At 40.6% G+C, this 25,232-nt stretch overlaps 1 protein-coding gene across 1 annotated transcript in view; it reads left to right on the top strand.

Moving 5' to 3' along the window:
• Fat4 (FAT atypical cadherin 4) overlaps nt 1-25,232 on the top strand; it is a 136,140-nt gene that overhangs the window by 100,585 nt on the left and 10,323 nt on the right. The window contains exons 9-14 of the mRNA XM_005069688.4: nt 139-4,488; nt 13,275-13,379; nt 18,233-18,540; nt 22,012-22,097; nt 22,913-23,092; nt 24,606-24,730. Coding sequence (XP_005069745.1) covers nt 139-4,488; nt 13,275-13,379; nt 18,233-18,540; nt 22,012-22,097; nt 22,913-23,092; nt 24,606-24,730 — 5,154 coding nt within the window. The remainder of the gene's footprint in view (nt 1-138; nt 4,489-13,274; nt 13,380-18,232; nt 18,541-22,011; nt 22,098-22,912; nt 23,093-24,605; nt 24,731-25,232) is intronic.

Raw genomic sequence — 25,232 nt, 5'->3', positions numbered from 1 at the left:
AATAAAGTTGATACTGTTCTTTCCAGAAGTGGGGGAAAGGACAAGCCAGCAGCAACACAACTTCATACTTACCAGGGAACCGCACACAGGGTTCCCAGGATTCCCTTCAGTTTTAACTGAGAACCTCTTCTGTTGCAGGTTCCTTTGTCTTTGCTGTCACCGTCACCGATGAGGACATTGGATCCAATTCTGAACTTCATTATTCACTCTCAGGTAGAAACTCTGAAAAGTTTCACATTGACCCCCTGAGGGGGGCAATCATGGCAACCGGGCCACTAAGTGGAACTTCTGAGGTGACATTCTCTGTCCATGTGAAAGATGGTGGCTCATTCCCCAAGACAGATGCTACTACAGTGACTGTTAGGTTTTCCAACAAGGCTGATTTCCCCAAAGTCAGAGCCAAAGAACAAACATTCATGTTTCCAGAAAACCAGCCAGTAGGCACACTGGTCACCACCATCACAGGGTCCTCTTTAAGAGGAGAAACTTTGTCCTACTACATTGCAAGTGGGAACCTGGGCAACGCTTTCCAAATTGATCCTCTAACAGGACAGGTGTCCATCAGCCAGCCTTTGGACTTTGAGAAGGTACAAAAATATGTTGTTTGGATTGAAGCCCGAGACGGGGGCTTCCCTCCCTTCTCCTCTTATGAGAAACTTGATATCACCGTGTTAGATATCAACGACAATGCTCCAGCTTTTGGAGAAGACCCGTTTGTGTCCAACATCCTGGAAAACCTATCCCCTCGAAAAATACTTACAGTTTCAGCAACAGACAAGGACAGTGGGCCCAATGGACAGCTAGACTATGAGATTGTGAATGGCAACAAGGAGAACAGTTTCGCAATAAATCATGCCACGGGTGAAATCAGAAGCATTCGGCCACTAGACAGAGAAAAAATGTCTCATTATGAGCTCACTGTGAAGTCTTCAGACAAAGGGTCCCCTTCTCAGAGCACCTCAGTAAGAGTTATCATTAACATTTTAGATGAAAATGATAATGCACCCAGGTTTTCCCAGATATTCAGTGCCTATGTTTCTGAAAACTCCCCCTTGGGATATACAGTTACCCGTGTCACAACTTCTGATGAAGACATTGGCATAAATGCCATCAGTAGATATTCCATAGCGGATACAAGTCTTCCATTTACAATCAACCCCAACACGGGAGATATTGTCATCAGCCGACCTTTAAACAGAGAAGATACAGACAGATACAGGATCCGAGTGTCTGCACACGATTCTGGCTGGACTGTAAGTACAGATGTCACCATATTCGTGACAGACATCAATGACAACACACCAAGATTTAGCAGACCCTCTTATTATTTGGATTGCCCCGAACTTACTGAGGTTGGCTCCAAAGTTACTCAAGTATCTGCCACAGACCCCGATGAAGGATCAAATGGACAAGTGTTTTATTTCATAAAATCTCAGTCAGAATATTTCAGAATCAATGCCACCACTGGAGAGATTTTCAATAAGCAAGTGTTAAAATACCAAAACGTCAGTGGTTTCAGTAATGTGAACATCAATAGGCATAGTTTCATTGTGACGGCTTCTGATAGAGGCAACCCTTCCTTACTCAGTGAGACTACAGTTACCATCAACACAGTGGACAGCAACGACAACCCGCCTCAGTTTCTCAAAAATAAATACTTTACTCCAGTTACCAAAAATGTTAAAGTGGGCACTAAGCTAATCAAAGTGACTGCAGTGGATGACAAGGACTTTGGATTAAACTCTGAAGTGGAATATTTCATATCTAATGGGAACCACTTACGGAAATTTAAGTTGGACAATGATACTGGGTGGATTTCAATAGCCTCTCCCTTGGTTTCCGACCTAAATCAGAACTTCAATATCATAGTCACAGCAAAGGACAAAGGGAACCCTCCACTCTCCTCTCAAGCAACTGTTCACATCACAGTCACTGAAGAGAACTACCACACACCTGAATTCTCTCAGAGCCATATAAGCGCCACCATCCCTGAGAACCACAGTGTTGGGGCTGTGGTCAGAACGGTCTCCGCCAGAGACCGGGACACAGCCATGAACGGTTTGATCAGATATGCCATTTCTTCGGGGAATGAAGAGGGCATCTTTGCAATCAATTCTTCCACAGGTGTGTTAACGCTAGCCAAAGCTCTGGATTACGAGCTGTGCTCCAAGCATGAGATGACCATTAGTGCCACGGATGGGGGATGGGTGGCGAGAACTGGCTCCTGTAGCCTGACTGTCAACGTGATTGATGTCAATGACAATTCTCCAGTGTTTGTCCCTGATAAGTTTTTCCCAACTGTCATGGAAAATGCCCCAAGTGGGACCACTGTCATTCACCTAAACGCAACAGACGCTGACTCTGGAGCCAATGCTGTGATTGCATTCACTGTGCAATCATCAGACAGTGACTTGTTTGTCATTGACCCCAACACTGGGGTCATTACCACTCAAGGCTTCTTGGATTTTGAAACCAAGCAGAGCTACCACCTCACTGTGAAAGCCTTCAATGTCCCCGATGAGGAGAAGTGCAGCTTTGCCACGGTTGACATCCAGTTGAAGGGGACCAACGAGTATGTGCCTCGTTTTGTTTCTAAGCTCTACTACTTTGAGGTCTCAGAAGCAGCTCCTAAGGGGACTGCTGTTGGAGAGGTGTTTGCCAGTGACAGGGACATGGGTGCTGACGGAGAAGTGCACTATTTGATCTTTGGAAACAGCCGGAAGAAGGGTTTTCAGATCCACAAGATGACAGGGCAGATCTATGTGTCTGGGCTTCTTGACAGAGAAAAAGAAGAAAGGGTGTCTTTGAAGGTGCTGGCCAAAAACTTCGGCAGCATTCGGGGTGCAGACATTGATGAGGTCACTGTGAACATCACTGTGCTGGATGCCAATGACCCGCCAGTGTTTAGTTTAAACACCTACAGAGTCCAGATCAGTGAAGGGGTCCCCATTGGGACCCATGTAACCTTCGTGAGTGCCTTTGACTCAGACTCCATCCCTAGCTGGAGCAGGTTCTCATACTTCATTGGATCAGGGAATGAAAACGGTGCCTTTTCCATTAATCCACAGACAGGGCAGATTACAGTCACCTCAGGGCTGGACCGGGAAAGCCTGCCTGTTTATAATCTCACTGTCTTGGCTGTGGACTCAGGGACCCCCTCCGCCACAGGAAGTGCATCCTTGTTAGTTACACTGGAAGACATTAATGATAATGGACCTGTGTTGACTGCCACTGAAGGGGAAGTTCTAGAAAACAAACGCCCAGGAACTCTAGTGATGACCTTGCAGTCCACAGATCCCGACCTCCCCCCAAATCAAGGCCCCTTCAACTACTACCTGCTGAGCACAGGTCCTGCCGCCAACTATTTCAGTCTCAACACCGCGGGAGTTCTGAGCACAACCCGGGAGATCGACAGAGAGCAGATCGCAGACTTCTATCTGTCTGTGGTCACCAGGGACTCTGGGGCGCCTCAGATGTCGTCCACGGGAACCGTACACATCACTGTTCTGGATCAAAACGACAACCCCTCACAGTCGCGCACAGTGGAGATATTCGTTAATTATTACGGTAACTTGTTTCCTGGCGGGACCCTGGGCTCTGTGAAGCCCCAGGATCCGGATGTGTTAGACAGTTTCCACTGTTCCCTCACTTCAGGAGTCACCAGCCTCTTCAGCATCCCAGCTGGCAGCTGTGACCTGAGTTCCCAGCCCAGATCCACGGATGGCACCTTTGATCTGACAGTTGTCAGCAGCGACGGGGTTCATAGTGCAGTCACCAACAATATCCGAGTTTTCTTTGTAGGATTCTCCAATGCTACGATAGATAACAGCATCTTGCTCCGCGTTGGCGTCCCTACAGTCAAGGACTTCCTGACAAACCACTACCTTCACTTCCTGCGCATTGCCAGTTCCCAGCTTACAGGCTTGGGCACAGCAGTGCAGCTCTACACTGCCTACGAGGAGAACAATAGAACGTTCCTTTTAGCGGCAGTGAGGCGAAGTAATAACCAGTATGTGAACCCCAGCGGGGTAGCCACCTTCTTCGAAAGCATCAAAGAGATCCTTTTCCGTCAGAGTGGAGTGAAGGTGGAATCTGTGGATCATGACCCGTGCATTCATGGGCCGTGTCAGAACGGAGGCAGCTGCCTTCGAAGACTTGCTGTGGGCTCTGCACTGAAGATCCAGGAGAGTCTGCCTGTCACCATTGTGGCCAACGAGCCTCTGCAGCCCTTCCAGTGCAAGTGTGTGCCGGGCTACACCGGAAGCTGGTGTGAAGTGGATATTGACGAATGCCTTCCAGCCCCTTGCCACAATGGGGGGACCTGCCACAACTTAGTTGGGGGGTTTTCATGCAGCTGCCCAGATGGCTTCACTGGGAGAGCCTGTGAGAGAGACGTCAACGAATGCCTACCCAGCCCTTGCAAGCATGGGGCTGTCTGTCAGAATTTCCCTGGGGGATTCAACTGCGTGTGCAAAACTGGATACACAGGTACGGCAAGGCGCTTCTTATTATTGGTTCCCTTTCAAAGACTTTTTAGCCTTGGTATGTGTGTGTGTGTGTGTGTGTGTAGTTTTTAAAGTTTTTAGAATTTCATATATTCCTACCACTCTTCATCTCTCAACTCTTCCCATATTCCTCTCCATTCCCTCTCAAGTTCATTATCTCTTCTATAATTATTATTGCTACATATCTATACATACATAAATATCAATTCATTTAGTTCATTTAGTGTTGCTTATATGCACATGTATAGGGGTGGGGCCCTGTGAAATTTCCAGCATTCATATTAACATGGCAGCTTGTGTGGTCATTATACAAGTCTCATTTAGGGGACCATATTGTTGAGATTTCACAGGTGTGGTGCCCTTGCCATGTTTTGGAGACAGTATCTCATGCCAGGCTTGCTCTTACAGTCTTACTACACCTCTTCCATCATGTTCCCTGAGCCTTCGTTGTAAGGGTTAACAACTGCTTACATTCTTTGTTTTTGGATTTATTTATTTTATGTATGTGAATGTTTTACCTTCATGTATGCAAGTAACAAATTCATGTATGCCATACAACAGATCCCAGGCTTATGTATGTATATATTTACCTATATGGCAGAATCTACAATGATGCTTTCACTAGCTACATATGACTTCTTTTTATTTTATAATTCTATTCTTTTATGCTATCTATTTTTATGTAGCTTAATATCACTTGGTAAGTGACACCTAATAATTGTGTGTATTTATGGAGTACCAGAAGGAATTGTCATTACTTGGTACAAGCCAGACACAGAAGAACATACAGACCTAAATCAAAACAGACACTGAACCTTTTTTCTTCACATGTGAATTGATCATGCACATCTTAAAGCATTTTTATTCCTCAAGTGTCCACTAATTCCTTTAGACCCATGGTTTTCTTTTTACTGGCTCATGGTATGTATATTGGCCAATCATTATCCTCTTCTTTTCACTCTTTTCCCCTGCTGTGATAATCCCATTCATTCCCATGGATGGTTGCATATCTGTTTTTCTGTCATACATATATATTATATATACACATATATGAATATATACATACTCTTTTCATATATCTGTATATATAATATATATGATTTTATATGTTTATATAAAATCCAGGGGCCAGGAAGATGGCTCAGTAGTAAAAAGCACTGGCTGCTCTTGTGGAGGACCCAGGCTCAGTTCTCAGCACCCACATGGCGGCTCATATCCACCTGTCACCCCAGTTTTCTTTGTCTCCTCACCTGCTGATGCACATCTAGGTTGGTTCCATTTCCTTTTTGTGACAAGTGCAGTGTGATGTACACTTGTCTCCGTGGTTGGATATGAAACACTTTTGGCACATTTCTGGGCCTGATAGAGCTGGGGTTTTGTCAGTGAACTAGATGAGTTCTCATTTCCCCAATGCACAGGAATTGCCCTTCTCTTCATCCTCATGGCATTTTTCGTTATTTGTTTGGTTAATGGTAGCCATTCTGGTTAGGATGGGAAGAGCTGTTGGTTTAATTTACATTTTCCTGGTAGCTCAGGATGTCAAAAATTTTTCTCATATGTTTAGTGGCCATTTGTATCTCCTTTCATTGACAACCATTTGTTTCATTGACCTCTTCATTGGTTGGATATCTTCATTTCTTAGTATTTAGTGTTTTAAGCTCTTAGGTGGTTCAAATATTAAGTTCTTTATCAGGTGAATAATTAGCAAAGTCTTCTCCCATTGTTTGATTTCCCCACTCAATTCTTTCCTTTGCTATGCATAAGCTTTCTAACAGCATACAACCTTATTCTTGGTTTTTCAGTTTTCTTTCTTAGGCTACTGCTGTTATTTTTAAGCAGGTGTCTGCCTTAGCTATTTCTTGAAATATTTTTCCAATGGCTGTGTTTATTTATTGCATGACTATCAAGAACATTCATATAGGACTATAATGATTTCTAAACGAGTTTTTAGTTTGTGCTACCATTTTACGGGAATAAATGTTTTTCCAGGGTTCTTAAGAAAATTACTGTAGCCAATATCAGAGGCTAAGGAGGTAGAGGAGAGGAGAAAAAGAGTGGGGTTGAACCACAAGTGCAAATTTTTTTTGTAGATGTCAACTTATTTCAGTGTCCTGCTATTCCTGTGCTTTGATAACCACATAAAGGATACCCATATGTTTTTGACAGAATTATTTCACATCATGTATTTTCTCAGACTCTATTTAATGTTGCAGATATTTCCTTATGTTTTAGTTACATTTTAAAGCCTACAAACTTATAATTTATTACTGTTTAGTGATCCTCATATCTTATACATCATTTACATGCACAGGAATAGAAAGACAGGATAGAGAGGGGACAAAGAGACAGACAGAGACAGAAAGATAGAGAGAGACAGATGCAGAGAGACACAGAGAAGAGAGGGAGAAGATGAGGGAACAGGAGAGGCATTGATATGTTTCTTTGTGGCATGGGAAACTCTGCTAACATTTAGAAGAGGTAAAAAGAGTGAGAGGTTGTGATTGACATGGCCCTAGAAGCTTTGTTTGGGGGAGTGATCAGGTGTCCAAATGTCCCAGTAAAGCTGTAAGCATGAAAATGATAATTATGCCATGGAAGCAGGAAGAGGGCACATGGTTATTGTAACTTTATCTTTGCCTTACTACGTAGTTTTATATTTATTGAATTCTATTTTCCAGTGTAGGCATAGAACTCTACACATAATTAACATGGCAGTTTTATATGAATGTATGGTTTAAAGTGATTGATCATTTTTTGTATAATTTAGGTTCCTAATCTTTAGTTAATAGAAATAAAACAAAGGAAAATAAAAACAGCCAGTCTGTGACATCCACCCACTTTGTTCATGTTTCTGTATAGTTTCTTCTCTCGTTGCTAAGATAAAATGCTCAGCAGAGTCACCTTAGGAGATGAGGGTTCACTTCGGCTCAGTTTGAGGGTACAGGCTATCGTGGCATAGGAAGCATGGTGGAAGAAATGGAAGGTTGTTCAGCACATTGAAGTCTCAGTCAGGAAGCACAGAGAATGAATGCCATTTTATTCACCATTTTATTCAGCTCAAGACTTCAGGTCAAGGGCTGAGCCACCTACGTTCATGATCTTCAGTTAAACTTCCCTGGAAACAGGCTCACAGACACAGTCTCACAGAGGTGTGTCTCTTAGGTGACTCTGCAACCCAGCAAGTTGATATTCCTGATTAAAACAAATAGTGCTGTTGTTTAAGCACACTTTCCTGTAATTTAAATTTTATATTACAGAGTGGATTTCTGAGTATCTGTAGGCTAGAAAAGACTGATGAGTTTGTTACACTGTAGAATCCCTGAACAGGTTTTCTCGGTTTTGCCACACTTCTGGATGCAGGTCAGGAGTGGCTTTGGGTATGCCTTGGGTTCATTACCATGTGGCATTTCCCTCTGCTGTGAAGCATGTCTTATTTTAGGGGATGGTAAAATTTGTCCACTCATCACTTTTGTGTCAACTTATAGTATTTTTTTTCCAGACAGAAAAAAGCTATATAAGGCTGTACATAGTAATTTTTCCTAAGGAGCTTGCCAAACATAGGCTTTCACAGAATGGACAGAGTAAGGCTTATTGAAAAGAGAATCCTGAGTTGTACATGAATGCTGTGATAACTGTGTGATACAAACACAGGAAATCTGTGAGCATTTATGGCACACCTTTGTAAAGGAAAATAAGATTTTGAGAAAAACATTTTGATGAATTAAATTTCTTGGTGGTAGCTTTTCCTGGAAAAAGGGATGGAAACATTTTACATAGTGTGCCAAAATAACTATTTTAAATTAACTTTAAAAGATTCTAAGGGGTTGCAGAGATGACAGCAGCTAAGAGCACTTTCTACTCTTGCATTTGGTTCCCAGCATTCACAACCTTCTGTAACTCTAGTCCCTGTGGGTCTGACGCTCTCTTCTGGCATCCACAGGAACTGCATATACTTAGTTTACATATATAACATGCAAGAAAAACACCCACACACATAAAATAATAAATATTTTAAAAATGATTCTAAGCATACATCCTCAGAATGAATAACATATGCCTAAATATGGCAACAAAATGCTAATGTAGCGATTTGCATATAAAATAGATAGCAATAATTCCTATATTCCCTTTCTTCTCTGTGTATAAGCACAACAGATGTGACAGCATTTGTGGTGGCAGAGTGTAGCAGTGTTTGAGGAGATAGAAAGTCTCATCAGTTATAGGATCTCAAAAAAAAATCCTTGTCTACACAGCATGGTTCTGTTTAACAGCTATTAGTTAGCTTAGCTGCACTTTAATGATCTAAGAAAATGGTGTTGTCCATCTTCTGTGGCATACCATGCATCTTGGGCTGAGGACTTCCTGTAAACTTATACTCTCAGGAGTCATGTGGACACCCCATCTAAAGATCACATATTGGTTTTCACCTTCGATAGTTCCAGTTTTCCAGTTGATCAGAATCTTCACAACTTACATCGACTCTCCGTTTGTCTATGACACATAGTGATAATCAGCACAGTTAATGTCCAGATGTCAAAGCAGGAAGGGCAATTCATTCTTCCAAACACCTGCTATGACAGGAAGTGCATCTGCAGAGAAAGCACTTCACGCCATAGACAGACAGTGAGGTGTTAATCTAATTAATCTTTATCAATAAAAAATTGGGAGTCAAATATTGGGGTAAGATCCTGAAAGATTAGAGAAGCAGGGAGCAGCTGTCAGTCGCCTTCTGCCTCTTCTGTTTCTCGTCCAAAAGGGCAAAGATCCTCTCTTAGCCCGCCTTACTATTTCCTATCTCCTCTCTGTCTACAGTCCTCCAAACCTCTATGGTTAATTTTGGTCCACTAGTGTCTGGCTCCACCCCCTGACTTCAAATAAGCTTTATTTGTCAGAACAGAATCAAAATATCACACAGCAACACAGATCTGCCCTGCGTCTCTTGCAGAGAGCTTGCAAGCCTCAAGCCTCTAATAGGGATTGCTGATTGACTGCAAGCATTAAGTTCTTGAGCCAAGAATTGGTTGCACACTGCAGCAGTAACGGAGCTTCATACCAGGAGATGCTGTCTGTAGTAACTGAAATCTGCCCTCGCTGTCTGACCTCACACCCTTAGAAAAACCGTTTTGTAGGGGAATCCACTCAGAATAATTCAGGGTTGATTGTTGGTTCCCATCTGGGACTTAGAGTCTGAACTTTAAACACCTGATAACACATTTGGTAGCTCTTTTAGATTCTGAAATTTCAATTAAACCCTTAGCTTTTCAAGCTGTGTCTTTGAATATAAATATCTAGCTCGATACCAACTCTTTCCATACAATGAAATTTACTCATTAGGGGAGAACTGAAAAGTAGGTTTTCAAATGGTGAATAACTCATGTACTCTGACAAAAACTAACCCCCTAATGAAATTATTTATATATTACATTTATTTTGTTCTAAAAATTTCTGAGAGTAAAGCTTATTTAAATTAAATGCTTAACAAAAGGATAGATTGTTTTCTTTTTTCCTGAAAACATCTGTTTGTTGTGTGGACAATCACTCTCAGAATATTTCTTAATTTTTAGCACCTTTAGCCAAGAATGTAGTTGCTGAATATTCTAAAATGCATGATCAAGGCTTATATTTATTTTCGGGTGTTTTTCCATTCCTCTTTGAGCTAACTAAAATAGCCTTTGGTGAATATTTAAATTAAACGGAGTTGTTTACATGAAAGTTATCTGTGAATGACACATTTATATTAAAAGTACACAAAGGAGACACCTGAAATTGTTTTATTATTTAAATGGAAAGATTAAAAGATGATATTTACAGTAAGACTGAACTGCAGTTAGAGGTGGGTTCTTAATAATTTATTTTATTTTTAATTATGTGCCCCTGTGTTCAGTGTCTGTAGGGGTCAGAAGAGAGCATTAGTTTCCCCAGGTGCTGGAGTTACAGATGGTCGTGAGGCACCTAAAGCAAATTATGGGAACCTAAAAGAAATCCTTAGGCAGAGCAAGAAATTATCTTAACCTCAAGGCCACCTATCCAGTCCCTGGACTAGAAATTTAAAAGATTAGTCACATTGGTTTAAAACTTCTATTGTTTCTTACAAAGCATTGGAGCCCATGTACCTAATGGTCCAGCCTAGGTTTTCTGTCTTTCCTTCCCTGTTTTTAGGAAGTAAAGTTAGCATTTTATAGCCCACTAATATGTTGCCATGGTAAATATCTTATATTCACTGCATGTAAGCTATATAGGCCTACATATATAATATATATCACTTTTAGTATTACTCTAAAAGAAATATTCAGTCGAGGAAGGGAATAGAGACATCAAACAGTATTCATACTATTGGTATATGTGAAAATTGCACATTCTTTTACATTGAAAGAAATAAAAAGAAAGCCGTGTTGTATGACTTTGTTGTAGGAAAATAGGAAAAAGAAAAGTTGAGTCAGTGTGTCTTATTTAAATCTATATTGGATAATGATGGCATTTTAATAAGGAGAACAAACATACTTCTAAAAGGAGTTATGCCTTATCTAATAGGAAAATGAGTTTTCAAATGGAGGGGGATGTTTTTCTAGCCAGCATCAATGGTGTGAAATTCAACACAAACTTACAGTAACATCATCTTGTAGAAATGCATAGATTAGTAGTTATGGGTTAATAACTAAGATAGAGCTAGCCAATAAGAAGCCAACAATTTCATAATTAACATAGCATCTGTGTGTTCATTTGAGGCAAGGCGGCTGAGGACCAGGCTGGCGGTAAAGAGTGTTCGTGACACGGTCTAGCCTGTGTCTCACTCCTACCACACCGCAAGATTATTTTTGGTGCCTCTAAATGTGTAACTTGTTTATTTTCTTGTTCTCCCCTTAGAGTTTAGGAGCATTCTGAAAATGTGCTGTGTATTCTGCCTTGTCAGGAGGCAACTGATGCTGTTTACAAAGGAAAATACTCTGTGTGAAATTCTGTGATGATTAGAAATGGCTCAGCAGTGCCACGAGCCTGCCTGACTCAGACATATAATGTCAGACTCAAACCATTGTGGCTTCAGAACCAAGCCTCAAAAACAAAAATGAGTTAAACAAAAGCTTAAGCAAAGTTGCTGTGATGTAAGGCATTGTCTGTGGCCAGCCTTCTCTAACCATGGGGACAAAACATATATGCATTTTAAGATACCCAAAGTGCTCATCAGTGCAGTAGAAAAAGCTCTGCAGAGTGTTTGCCTGGCCTACAGTGGCTTCTGAGTTCAATCCATAGTTCAGCAAAAGCACTTGGAGCCTGGAAGACTTCTGGCATAGACCCATGGCCTCCATATGCATTTATGTACACACACACACACATACACACACACAGAGAGAGAGAGATTTGTTAAAGATGACTACAAGACCCTATAGTTTCAATAAATGGAAATTAAAAACTATATTCTCTCACTGTTTGTTAGAACTGGGAAATGAAGAATTTTCAAATAGATCTATTAAAATATCACTTTAACCTTATAGAATGGCTGCCCATGTTTACATAGAAGGAAGCAACAAAATAAGACAGGATTTAGAGAGTGCATTTTGGCTGCCAAGATAGCCAACGCTTACCCAACCCAGTATGAACTAAACACAGAAGCAAAAGAACTTGCTTGGTCAATGTCATCATTTGTCACCTCTCAGGCAGGAAAGTCACTTCCATATTAGTCACTTTTCTTGTTCCTCTGTCAAAGTAGCTGAAAATAGTAACTTAATGAGGGAAGGGTTTACTTTGGCTCATAGTTTAGGACGTCATATCACAGCACGAGCAGACACTGCTGGTCACACGGCATCCACAGCAAGGCAGAGAGACAGACTCTGGCACTTAGTTCCCTTCTGGTTTAGTCCTGGGCTCCAGTCCATGGAATGCTACTGCACTTCAGGTGGGTATCCCCGCCTCAGTGAACAGGATCTGGAAACCGTCTCACAGACAAACCCATGGACTTGTCTCCTTGGTGACTCAAAGTGCTGCCAAGTTGACAGTGTTAACCTCAAACTTCTGAGGACGCCTCTTGTGACATATTTCTTTCTTCTCTGTGGGGTAATCTCAGATGTGATAAAGAAAATGCCATCTTCAAGAAGTTCTCTGCTTTCCTATTTGCTATTTTCCCATCATCTCTCCGTCTGGCCCAATGCATCTGATTTAATAAGATCTGCAGGAACAGCATTTATAGACTGCAAATGTGCCGTGCATTATTATCCAAGACAAAGTGTGTATAGGCCACGGTAGAGAATAAGTGAAAGAAAGAATTTGAAAATAGGTTTTCTTATTTCCTATTCTGCTTTACACAAGGCATGGGATAAGTTCAGGGACTTTGTTTGTGGTAAAGCTGTAGCTTGGCAAGCTCAATACCAGTTCTCCCTTTAAAAAGCCTGAGTCAATGAAATTCCTATAATTAAAGGAAAGCTGTAAAAGTTTGAACTCCATTCCATGTGTGTCAATGTGAAGGTGCAATTTCAACATGAGGAACAAAGTCAGGAAAATAATCTGAGGGTTTTCACCATGAAATTCCCCTGAAAATAGGCTTCTCTCTGAGACAGTTATGTAACTTATACAAATTGTGTAGATCTTTATAATATACTGCCTCTGGACAGGGTACAGAAACTTTGAGGTATGATCCCAGTGTCATGTTGTTGAGTAGAGGGACTTCTGTGTGTCTCTCTGGGATTTGGTCCCGAAGAATGTAGTTTTTCATATAGTTAGTGGATGTGGTTATTATATTTATATTTAAGTTTTCTTAACAAGTTTGATACATTTTAGGTAAAATGTGTGAATCTTCAGTCAATTACTGTGAATGCAATCCCTGCTTCAATGGTGGCTCCTGTCAGAGTGGTGTGGAATCATATTACTGCCATTGTCCATTCGGTGAGTAGACTGTATCCACTGACCTAGTTATACTGATCTAGAGACTGGCTCTGGGGATATGACTCAGTCGATGGAGTGCTTGCCTAGTATGCTTAGAGCTTTGGGTTTAATTACCAGCACTTCATGGTGGTGAACTCTCCAGCACTCAGGAGAGGAGGCAGGAGGATCCTGTGTTCAAAGTCATCCTTAGATGCATGGGGAGTTCAAGACTAGCATGCCTTATAAGAAGCACTGTCCCTAGAAATTGTATATATATTTGTGAATAGGTGAGTAATCTTACTATGGCAATGCATGATTAAGAGTTGAAATGAAATGAAGTATTTAATGCTATTTTAAAGGTTAATTATGGAAATGGTACCAAGTACATCACTTTAATTATCATTTAGAAAAACACTCAAGATAATAACCCTGTGGATGCCTTCTTTTAGCCTTTAATTTCACAATTAAAATACCTTCGAAACACTTTCAACTTCAAGTCAGATCTCTAAGAAGAGTCAAAGTATTTTTGGTTGTTTCCTTTTTACATTAATCCAATCATTTCTATTGCATGAGTCTGGGAACTAAATGTACATTAGGCCATTGTAGATATTTCTCAATAGCTGATGAAAACTCTGCCACTTTGTTCTCTTGAGGGTAAACATTATCAGAACTTCACGTGGCATCTACTTATTTCTCCCAGATGCCCTCAAAAGTTACCTAGCAATAGGGCAGGGAGCAACTGTGACTAATCCATCTATTTCCCTCTCATCAGAAGCAGATCCCATCCATAGGGGCCATGTCTGTCTAGGGAGGATATAGCAGGTTCTCTTGCCTTTCCTCCTCTGTTTCCACTGCGAGATGTGTCTGCGGACTGCAGCTGTAGTACCTGCAGAGGGGGATTGAGCTTCTAGTGACCAGTGACATGTCTGTGGAACCAGTCATTGAGAAAGAACTCAGCACTCTAGTTTTCCTGTTCCAGTTAAGCACAACAGTGAAATAATGTTAGAAATGGAACGTCAGTATGCAACTATGGGGCCATTTAGATGGCGCAGTGGGTGAGGTGACTTTCTATGCAAACCTATGACCTGAGTTGAATTTCTAGAACTGTGGTGGAGGGAGAGAACTGTGGACTCCCTGAGGTTGCCCTCTGATCTCTGCATTCATCCTGTGACACACATGTCCCCACATCACATATACACAGCAATAGTGATTCTTATAACCATGATAGCAATAAAACATAGTTATGGAAAATCAGTTTCACCAATGTTTCTGAGGCTCAGAAATGAAGTAACTTATTCCAAGTCAGAAAAATGGGGCGAAGAATTGTACTATGACAATGCGAATGGAAGTCAGGTGCTGCTTCCAACCTGTGGGCATTGCTGGTTTCATGCCAGTATTGCAGGCTGTAGGGTCTCATCAAAATGCTCACAAAGCAGTCCAAGTCTGTCCATATGAAAGCAACCATTTCCTCAGATCTTCTGCAAGGCCAGTTCTTTGAGATCCCACAGTCAGGCTTCATGATTTAACTTGTGTTTTGGAATGAAAGAAAAATAAATTGGAATGGAAAGTGGAAAATCATTTTCAAGTGACTGACAGGGTGTTTATGGTGTTAGCATTCCTTGCCAAATCAACAGCAATTAATTAATGCCAAGCAATAAGATAGTTTTCCACACAGTGCTGATATAAAACCCACTGTATGGGGGTTGGGTAGCCAGGGGATGTATCTTGGGACCCAAATGTACCTTCCATCACCTTGTAGACAATCCCAGGGAAAGAGAAATAGCACTATAAATTACAGTCAGCATGAAGCTGACAGACCAGGTTCCACCTAATTCCTTCCAAAGGAAAAACCCAAAAGCACAGTTGAAATGTAGACACTGTCAGCTGACCAGAGAAGCATTTAGAAAGAAAAACAAAATAAAAAGCCTTGGAATTCATCATCCATCCAATACATCGTTCCAAGCTACACAGACTGAATTAAAAGGAAAAGTAATTTGCTTTCTCAAATTGAATTGGGTCACACACACACACACACACGCACACACACAGACATACATAGACACACACATTCACATACACACAGACACACTCACACACACACACGCGCGCAGCAGAGGGAACTGCCTCAAAGACTGGGGTGGTGACACACAGGGTGGTGACACATGAACCTGAAACACAAGCTTCCTTAGAGTTTTGAAGTTAAAAAAATTGTTTCATTTATAGTTTCATCAGACAAAGATTTCTTTTTAAATTTTGATATATTTTTATATTCCTAGATATAGGTAGGTAGGTGTAGACATATAGATAAGTAGATGAGGTGAATGTAGGTAGACAGATAATTGATAGGTAGTTAAACAGATAGATGATAGATTGATGATAGATATATATGTAGATGATAGATAGATGATAGGTTGATAATAGGCCAATAGATTCATATATAGCTGATTTATATATGATAGATAGATAACAAATATATGCATAGGTAGGTAGATAGAGAGATGATAGATTGTGCTTTAGGAAAACTAGCATGTCTCAGGCTTTATAAGATGACTTAGCCTGTGAGATTTTAGTTCTCAGAATTTTGTTATTTTGCTATTGTATATGTCACACATATACAAGGGCTGTGTGTGTATAGTCACTCAATAGCCTATAAACTGTCCCATGGGTTTGTGTATACCATATATTATATGTTGTAAAATTATATATAATTACTAAATATTTTATGATTATAAAATGCTCTTCTAATAAGAGATACTGGAGTACATGTCTGTAATGTAGTTTTATATTTTTTCTTGATCTTTATCTGTATTATTTCATACAGACATTTAGAAGACAAATTTTAAAGACTGAATTTTATTTTTGTATTTAAGACATGGAATTCCTTTTCACAGAAATAGTAACATACTTTTGAAGAAAATTTGTATGCTTATCTTCATATTTGAAGATACAGCATGAGTATTTGTGAAAACAGTGTTAATGCAAATGTGAAACCTATCACCTGATATCACACTTCACTTACATTCAAATTTTAGCTACCCTTTTGTATACTAATTATAATGTAACAGGAAAAGACACACAAAAACACAGTATTTATCTTTGCTCTTTATTTAGCCTCAGTTACTCTTTGCTTGTAGGAATAATGCACAAAACTATTTCTAATAAATATATAAATATTGTTATTTATATAAGCAGTATGTGATACAAATGCATAAAATATAAATAATGTGTGGTAGATATAAATTAATGACATATGAAGCCTATCTATACATTATAGTACATATACATCATTCTTCTGATTTTTTATTTTTTAACTTTGGTTTAAGATTTAAAGTAATAATTTGTACATATTTCCTAGCCATTTTACTTACTGTTATCTCTGCCTGGACAGAAAATGACAAGATAATCTATGTAGACATTGCAAAAGCTTCCCTGCTATTTTATCTCCAAGATTAGCCATAAAATGTGATGTAGCCAAAACAGCTAAGTAAGATCACTGTAAATGGTTTTAAGGTTTTTCTCCACTTTCCATGTTTCTGTGACTGAGGTTCAATCTAAGTGCTCTGTGAAATCCTGAAATTCATTCCTTGAGCTGAGCAGTTCCAAGACTCTAATTCAATGCATTTGCAATAGATATGAAGTCCAAACTAAAGAATGCAACCTTTTCAAAGGTGAATATAAACCCTGACTGCTGTCATAGGTTACTGTCCCATCATCAGCCACATCTACCAGTGTGTGGCCGAGAAGGCGTTTGCTTAGTGCAGTAGCATCAACAAAACTCACTTTGAAGTTGGAAAGAGAATGTGCAAACAAATGGAAACACTGAAACAAAATCACCCTAAAGGAGCCTCCTGAGACTCATCCCAAGGCAAATTTAAAACTCAGACCAGGAGGGATGGCTCCATGGTTAAGATCACTGGTGCTCTTCCAGAGGACCCAGGTTCTATCCCAGAACCCGCATGGCGGCTAACAGCCATCTGTTAATTCCACTTCAAAGGCAACCGATGCTCTCTTCTGTCCTTGGCATAAAGGTGGTGCACAGACATAATGGCAGGCAGAGATCCATTTGCATAAAATAAAACAATGTGGCTAATAGACAAAACTTAAAATAGTGACTTCTATGCTGGAGGCATCATATCTTCTCCTCGCTTTGTTGCCTTGGAAAATACCACTGAGTTGGGTCTCAGTAGACAAATGAGTCTACTGTCTTCAGTTGAATTAATGTATTTTTAAAATTTATAATAATTATTATGTGTCATGGCCTTCTTGGTGGTGCATGCTTTTAATCCCAGCTCTTAGGAGGCAAAGACAGGAGGACCTCTGTGAGTTCCAGGCCAGCGGGGCTGCATGGTGAAACCCTGTATCCATAAAATAAAGTAAAATAAAATAAAATAGAAAGGATAGAATTATATATTTCTGTTGAATATTAAAGCATAGTAAATTTTATAAACATCAACAAACTAATTTTTCAAAGTATTTGGGCAAAGAGCTCTCCTCAAACATATTCCTTCCCATTGTCTTTAATTTTAAAATTGAGGAACACTTAGGGAAATTCCTAACTCAGCAAACAACATCAGCATTGCGTCTCTCTCAAAAGCCATGTAGTTAACTGTGTCAGCATCTCGTCTCTCCCAAAAGCCATGTAGTTTACTGTGTCTTCTTTTTGTGATTCTGAGAGTAGGGCCTGTTTCATGCTGAGCATGGCCACAGAGCTTCCTCTAGGTACAAGAGTGGCAACTTTGGGTAGCACTGGAGGAAGGGGCAGTGACAATGAAAGTTTGAACTGCATGATTCATTATTATAACTGAAAATACTGTGTTAAGAATAACTGAAGGCAACATGGCTAGACTTCCATGTCCATCATTTTCTCCCTGCAGGTGTCTTTGGGAAACACTGTGAACTGAACAGTTATGGATTTGAGGAACTGTCATATATGGAATTTCCCAGTCTGGACCCCAACAACAACTATATTTATGTCAAGTTTGCCACTATCAAAAGTCATGCTTTATTGCTTTATAACTATGACAACCAGACGGGAGAACGGGCAGAGTTCCTGGCACTGGAAATTGCTGAGGAAAGACTCAGATTCTCATATAATCTGGGCAGTGGGACGTACAAACTGACCACTATGAAGAAGGTGTCGGATGGACAATTCCACACTGTGATTGCGCGGCGAGCAGGAATGGTGAGTCCTCCCTCTTCCCTCAGTGTCCCTTCGCTACTCTGCAGCAGTTAGTCAACCCTCCTGGGAAGCACACCTAGAGGTCCACATTAAAGGACACGATGTGTGCTGTTGTCTCAAGAAAAGTGAAGGGTAAGAAGGGAACCACCTATACATTAGCAGCCCACACTTCTCAGAGATTTTAAAGGCAACTCAGAACTATATTTAAAATGGCTACTCTCTGTCTGGAATTCCATTACCCTACTGAGGAAACAATGTGAAGACAAAGGGGTTGAAACTTAGAAAAAGATGATATTTAGTTTCCGTCACAATGTATTGACCAATTCTTTCTTGGTCTTCTACCTCATTATAAAACACAGCCATAGCTCCCTGCTGAGGCCTTCTACCTATGGCCGTAGCCAGGGCTGGACTGTGGTCAGCAAGGTTGGAGTAATACTGAATGTGAAAAAGAATATTTATGTCATTAATTTGACCATGGGTGGGGAATGTATCATTACTTCAGGAAAAAAACAGTAAAGCCCTTATTTGATTTTAAATCTTTTATGTTCTACATTTCAAAACAATTTTTTTGGAAATTGGCAAAATCATTAGCCTCTAGACTTTAACTATCATACAGCCAGATCAGAGATGTCTCAGTTTATACTTTTACTGACAGAGAAAAAGGAATATATTTCTTAGGAAATGTAGCATTAGGAGGTTGTCTCTATGGTAATTATTTAAAGAATTCCAAAGATTAAATCACCATAGTGACTAGGGCCTTCTGGTCTTCTTTGATTTTTATCACCAAGCTTTTACCAAAAAGAAAAACACCTTACAGCTTGAGAATAATCAACAGACAATCCCACTAGAATTGAGATGCATTCAGGGGGTGCTGCATAAACACTGTATTTTGTAAAAGGTTTTGGGGTATCTAAAGTTAATATTTTGCATAGTTGCTATGTAGAAGTGCATTCTCAGAAGCTCGTGAAGTGAGTCTCTGAAATGCAACCCCACTTTTCAGACCAGTGTTGCTTAGTTTTTGAGATAACAGACCAAGGAGTAAAGAAAGTGGAGCATGAATATCTTGACATGTGATTGGGAGAATAGGTTTTCCCCCAAATGCTAACATTTGCGATAATTTACTTGAAAGTGAGAAAAAATATTGTTGCAGCTCACAAGAGTTTGTGGAGATTTCAATAGCTGCTAGGTATATTAAAAGCAAATAAACAGTATGTTTTAATATTACTGTTTTAGTAGTCAGTGGACAATAATAAATGACCTCTATTAGTACTTTCTGAGATGTGAGAGGGTTATGACAAACTTCAAATCTTGGCTTTAAAAAGCCATGTTTATGAACAGCCCCCAAAATTCATAAGCAGTGTTGACAACGTTAAGTCATGTGCATTTATCATGAATACAGTCTCAGTAAATGAAAGGGAACCTAGTGTCTGCCCTGTTTACATGCAAGTGCGGTATGTTGGTGAACTTGCTTCTGCCCTTGTGGTATTTGCATTTCTTATTAAATGACCCCATGACCCACAGTCATGCTGGGAAAGGACAAGGCAGTGCCACGCTTGTACTTCCCTCAGATGGATATGCCATGGCATCAGAAAACATTTAGGAAGACTCCTTTCATTCTACCTGGGGAGGAACAAAGTCCATTCTCCCTCTAACTGGGCCATCTGGTCAGTGTTACAACACCACACTCTGAACCCCACACTCGCAATGCTACTGACTAAAATATGAAGAGCTTTGGCATTTGGTTAATCTCTCTGACAGTCAGGGAGTAGTCATCCAGCTTCACTGGGAAGAACAGAAAATGTGGACATGCAGTGCTGTGTCTACCAACAATAGTCTTCTTGGCCATTGCCCATAGGAAAGAACTTGGCTTCGATCCATTCATGTGTCTTCTGAACACAATAGCTGGCTTTTGTTGATCAAGAGGTATATTCATACACCAGACTACACAGAAAATTCCTGAGGGCTGTGATCCCTCGGCTGGCATGACAATGGCTGTCAGTTGTGACTAAAACACTTGAGAAGTTTTGAACATACAGCAATGAATTACGTTGACACAGTTGTGTGTTACCGTTTTTTGAAATAATAATTCTTAACATTGATGAGAACACTTATCTGATGTTTGTATATTTTTTACAAGGAGATGAGGGAGAGGAAACCATGATCAGAAGAGATTGTATGAAAATAATTTTCTTTTTTTTTCTCTATTTTTTATTTATTTATTTTTATTTAGATAAGAAACAAGGTTGCTTCACAAGTCAGTTCCAGGTCCCTCTCCCTTTCCCTCCCCTCCTCCCGTGCCCTCCCCCCAACCCCCCCATCAACCCCTCATTTCCCCAGGGAGGGTGAGGCCCTCCATGGGGGTGTCCATAGTCTGTCATTTCATATAGGGCAGGGCCTAGACCCTTCCCCAAGAGTTCAGGGTGAGAGTGCACCTCACATTGTTGGATGGGAGTCCAAAGTCCATATGTATACTCGGGATGGGTACTGATCTGCTGCCCAAGGCTCAATAGATTACCTAGGCCTCCTCACTGACACTCACATTAAGGGGGTCTTGATCAGTCCCATGCTGGATTCCCAGGCTGATGCCTGGGACTCAAGAGTTAACCTTTGTCAGGTCAGCTGTTTCTGGGGGTTAAACCAGCCCAGTCTTAATCCCTTTGGTCATCAGTCCTCCCTCTCTGTTACTGGCTTTCTTGAGTTCAGCTCAGTACTTAACCGTTATTTTCAATTAAAAGGAAAAATGTTTAAAACATAAATTGCCATGTATTACAGTATATATGGTATATTTTTGTAATCTTTTTGCAAGTATGGAGATAGAATCAATATTTTGAAAAAATTGAAAGATTTATTATGACAGTGGATAGTAGAATAGATATTTTTATGGAAGACTAATTGCTTCTTAATTCTCTCATCTTATATGAGGCACGAGGAGAGGACAATTTCAAAGCAGCCCCATCCCTCTGATGTGTAAAGATAATTAGAATTAGAGATACCAAGGAGACCTGTGCCTATAACTTAATATGTGAAGCAAGTTATGGGATGTATTATTTATACATTAAATCAAGAAAAGCATAGTAATAATAATTGCAGTTATCCCCACATGAGAGCAGTGCTGGCAGTGTGTAGTGAGATTTCTGCCTTGCCCGCATCTGTAGCGCTGACCATGCCCATTTGGGCGTGATCACAGGTGCGGACTTGACGGAGAGTGGGTTTTAGGTCTGGGGTTGGGACAGGTAGTTGCTCTCTCTGGCTTCTGGTCAGGTCACCGAGAGCAGCCTGGGGTGGATCCTTGGAGCAGGAACTTGCAGTGGTCATTTGCTTCTTGAGTAACTGACTTCTCCCCGAATAAAATTATATTAACCTATATTGAGCCGAGTCCCATGAATCTTGATCCATGGATCCATAGTAGTGTCTCCTGGGGACACTGATGCCATCAGAAGTCATGAGGTGACCATACCCCACTCTTGCTTACAGGCAGCTTCTTTAACTGTGGACTCCTGCTCTGAGAACCAGGAGCCCGGCTACTGCACTGTCAGTAATGTGGCGGTTTCAGATGACTGGTAAGTAAAATCATACCTCCATTTTTATCATTATTGAAATTATGATTTACCAGAGCTTTATCCTCCATACTGAAAGATCATACACTCTCCCAAACAGATATGCATACTATAAAGTAATTAACGTCAGTGAAATGTTATTTTAATGTTGGGTTAAAAAGTCACAAAGTAAGGGAGAAAACCAAGGGAAGCAGTGTCTACTGTAGGCAGAACTGCTTAGATTTTCCTGCATGAGATGCTTCTGTCTTCCTGAGTTCTGTGAGAGTATTTGACCACCACTCACAGAGGCACATCCTCTTCCCATTTGTATGGTAATTCATGCATGCTTTCTAATAGCACTTAGTCAAGCTGAATTGCAACATTGGCTAATCAAACGCAAGCTGGGTTGCAGCATTGGCCAATCAAAAGCAAGCTGAATTAAAGCATAGGCCAATCAAAAGCAGAAGGGATTTTGTGAAGAATGGGAAGTGGAGATGCACAGTTATCCCCAGCCACTCTTTTTATCCATATGCTGCAGGGCTTGCCACGGCCTTAAAGAACCCTCAGAACCTGTAGAAGTAAGAGTCTTGGTTTCTGTGCATTTGGTCTTTTCTAGACTGCTCATTTTTTGCTGACAACATTGCCATGTGCATCCAATTGGACAGTTGAAAATAGAATTTTGTAAGCTTCACTGTCTTTATAATATGAAAACCAAGCAATTGTGGGAGCACCTGCTTTAGGCTCAGTATTGACTTGGATGCTCATTCTGGGGGAGCAAAGTAATTAATGGAAATGTCTTGTGTTGTTTTTGAGATATTTACCGTTTCATATTCACATAGGACTCTTGATGTTCAGCCAAACCGAGTCACTGTTGGAGGAATCAGGTCTCTAGAGCCAATCCTTCAGAGACGGGGGCAGGTGGAGAGCCATGACTTTGTGGGGTGTATAATGGAGTTTGCAGTCAACGGGCGACCACTGGAGCCCAGTCAGGCTCTTGCAACACAAGGCATTCTTGATCAGTAAGACTTTTTTCTTTATTTATTTTATCTATCTTTCCTATCTATCTATCTATCTATCTATCTATCTATTATCTGTCTACCATCATCCTCATCTGTTTTTTATTATTATTTTTTTTTGATATAGGGTTTCTCTGTGTAGTCCTGGCTGTTCAGGAATTTGTTCTGTAGACCAGGCTGGCCTCAAACTCAGAGAGATCATCCTGCCTCTGTTTCCTAAGTGCTGGAATTAAAAAGGCATGCACTACTACTGCCCAGCAAGATTTTGTTTCTTATCATTCAAAAATGCAAACTAGATACTGAGCGTTCAAAGACTCCAGATTGAGGCTTTAGCTAACTGGCAGAAATTCTGTGGTGTGGCCTGAGCTGTAACTTGTCCACAGCCTCATTCTGGTCACTCTGTCCCTGCTGTTTCCCATACCCACTGTTCCTAGTTCACAGTAGGACTTCACACTGCTGTTTCATGGCCTGGAATAATCTTACCTTGGGTTCTTAGTACAAAAGTCCATCCCTTTCTCTCAATGTAGAGGTACAGAAACCCCCTAAGCTCATACACTTTCAATTTGCACAGAGGATCTCTGTCTAACAAGCTACATGTTCGCTGTTTCCATTTATCATTTGTCACAGGAAGAAAACCCCTTCTCCGTGTGTATTTGAATTTATTTCATTCCCTTATGTCCATGCCTGGTGTCATACCTGGCTTGCAGATAGGCAGCAAATAAATCTTATTTATGAGTGTGTTTGTGCTACACACATGGACCTAAGAAAATATGTGGCCCTGGACCATGCTAATCTGGGATTTCTCTACCATTTTGGCCTTACGGAAGCTGTCACCACTGGCTGTCATTGTATAAGACATTTTTATTTGGCTTTGTCTGTAGCATGAAAAGTAAAAGACCCAGTGACTGATATCAGAGTTCAAGCCTGAAGCTGAAGATGAGAGAAACAAAGCAGCTAAGCCAGTAGATTGTACCTCTACCAAGCTGAAATGGCAATCCTGGCTCCATGAATCCTGAGACAAAAGCTCTGAATTCCTGTTTCCTCCTTCTTATATTCCCTCCTCTGCCCAGCCATATCCTCCTGTCTCCACATCCCTAGTGCTGGAATTAAAGACATGTGATCCCAAGTGATGGGATCAAAGGCATGAGCTCCATTATTCTTTACTCTTGTGTATACCAGGGTGGCCTTGAACTCAGAGAGATCCATCTCCCTGCCTCCTGAGTCCTGGGATTAAAGGCGTGTGCCACCACTGCCTAGCTTCTACAGCTAACTAGTGTGGCTGGCTTTGCTCTCTGACACTTCAGTCAGTCTTTATTAAATCATAAATAATATATCACCACGCTTGTCTTTTGATGTGAGGTAGACTATTTATAAGACTTCTGTGCCTTTCATTGCTGCAGAGTAGCTGGGGCAAGTCCCTTAGATTAAGCATGTTGATCAGTCTGTGTCTGCTTCAAGTCAAATTTCCTTTTTCCAGTTTGTTGCTTTACTTGTCTTTTCTGTGACTGTCTTCCAGGTGTCCTAGACTAGAAGGCACGTGTGCTCGCAACCCTTGCCAACACGGTGGCACGTGTGTGGACTTTTGGTCATGGCAGCAGTGCCAGTGCATGGAAGGCCTGACTGGGAAATACTGTGAGAAATGTAGGTCACCGTTTTCACATTCATGGGGTGCTCCCACATCCCCAGAAAGTGTAAATACATGCACCTGAATTTGTTACTGCATTTTGTTTGATTCCAACATGGCAAATATTAAGAGTGCCTAATGGGATGAAATGCAATGACAGTTGTAAATTGGATTTTCAACCTGAAGAAGAGTAGCATTCTTTCAAAGAATTGGATATTAACTAAATGTTAGTTTCACCTTATAAGTGTGTCACTGGGTTTTTTATGTCACATATTGGGTAGTTAGGAAATTTAAAGTGAGCAACTATACTGAGGTTTTAGAAAAATATTACCTCCTGTTGGGTGGTATTTCTCTGGTCAGATTTTTATATTTGAAGATAAAATTTACAGTATCACTAGATAACACAGCTCTGAGAACGTTGTGTGATAGTTAATGTGTTAAAATGAAAGTAGCAGTTTATTTTAAGTTGCTTTTGAGCAATACTATTTCAGTCTTCTCGTTAATGACATCCCACTTAAA

The sequence above is a fragment of the Mesocricetus auratus genome, unplaced genomic scaffold, assembly GCF_017639785.1.
Source record: "Mesocricetus auratus isolate SY011 unplaced genomic scaffold, BCM_Maur_2.0 Super-Scaffold_100011, whole genome shotgun sequence".
NCBI lineage: Eukaryota > Metazoa > Chordata > Mammalia > Rodentia > Cricetidae > Mesocricetus > Mesocricetus auratus.
Note: the sequence above shows the minus strand (reverse complement) of the source record. Positions and strands in the feature narration are given on the sequence as shown.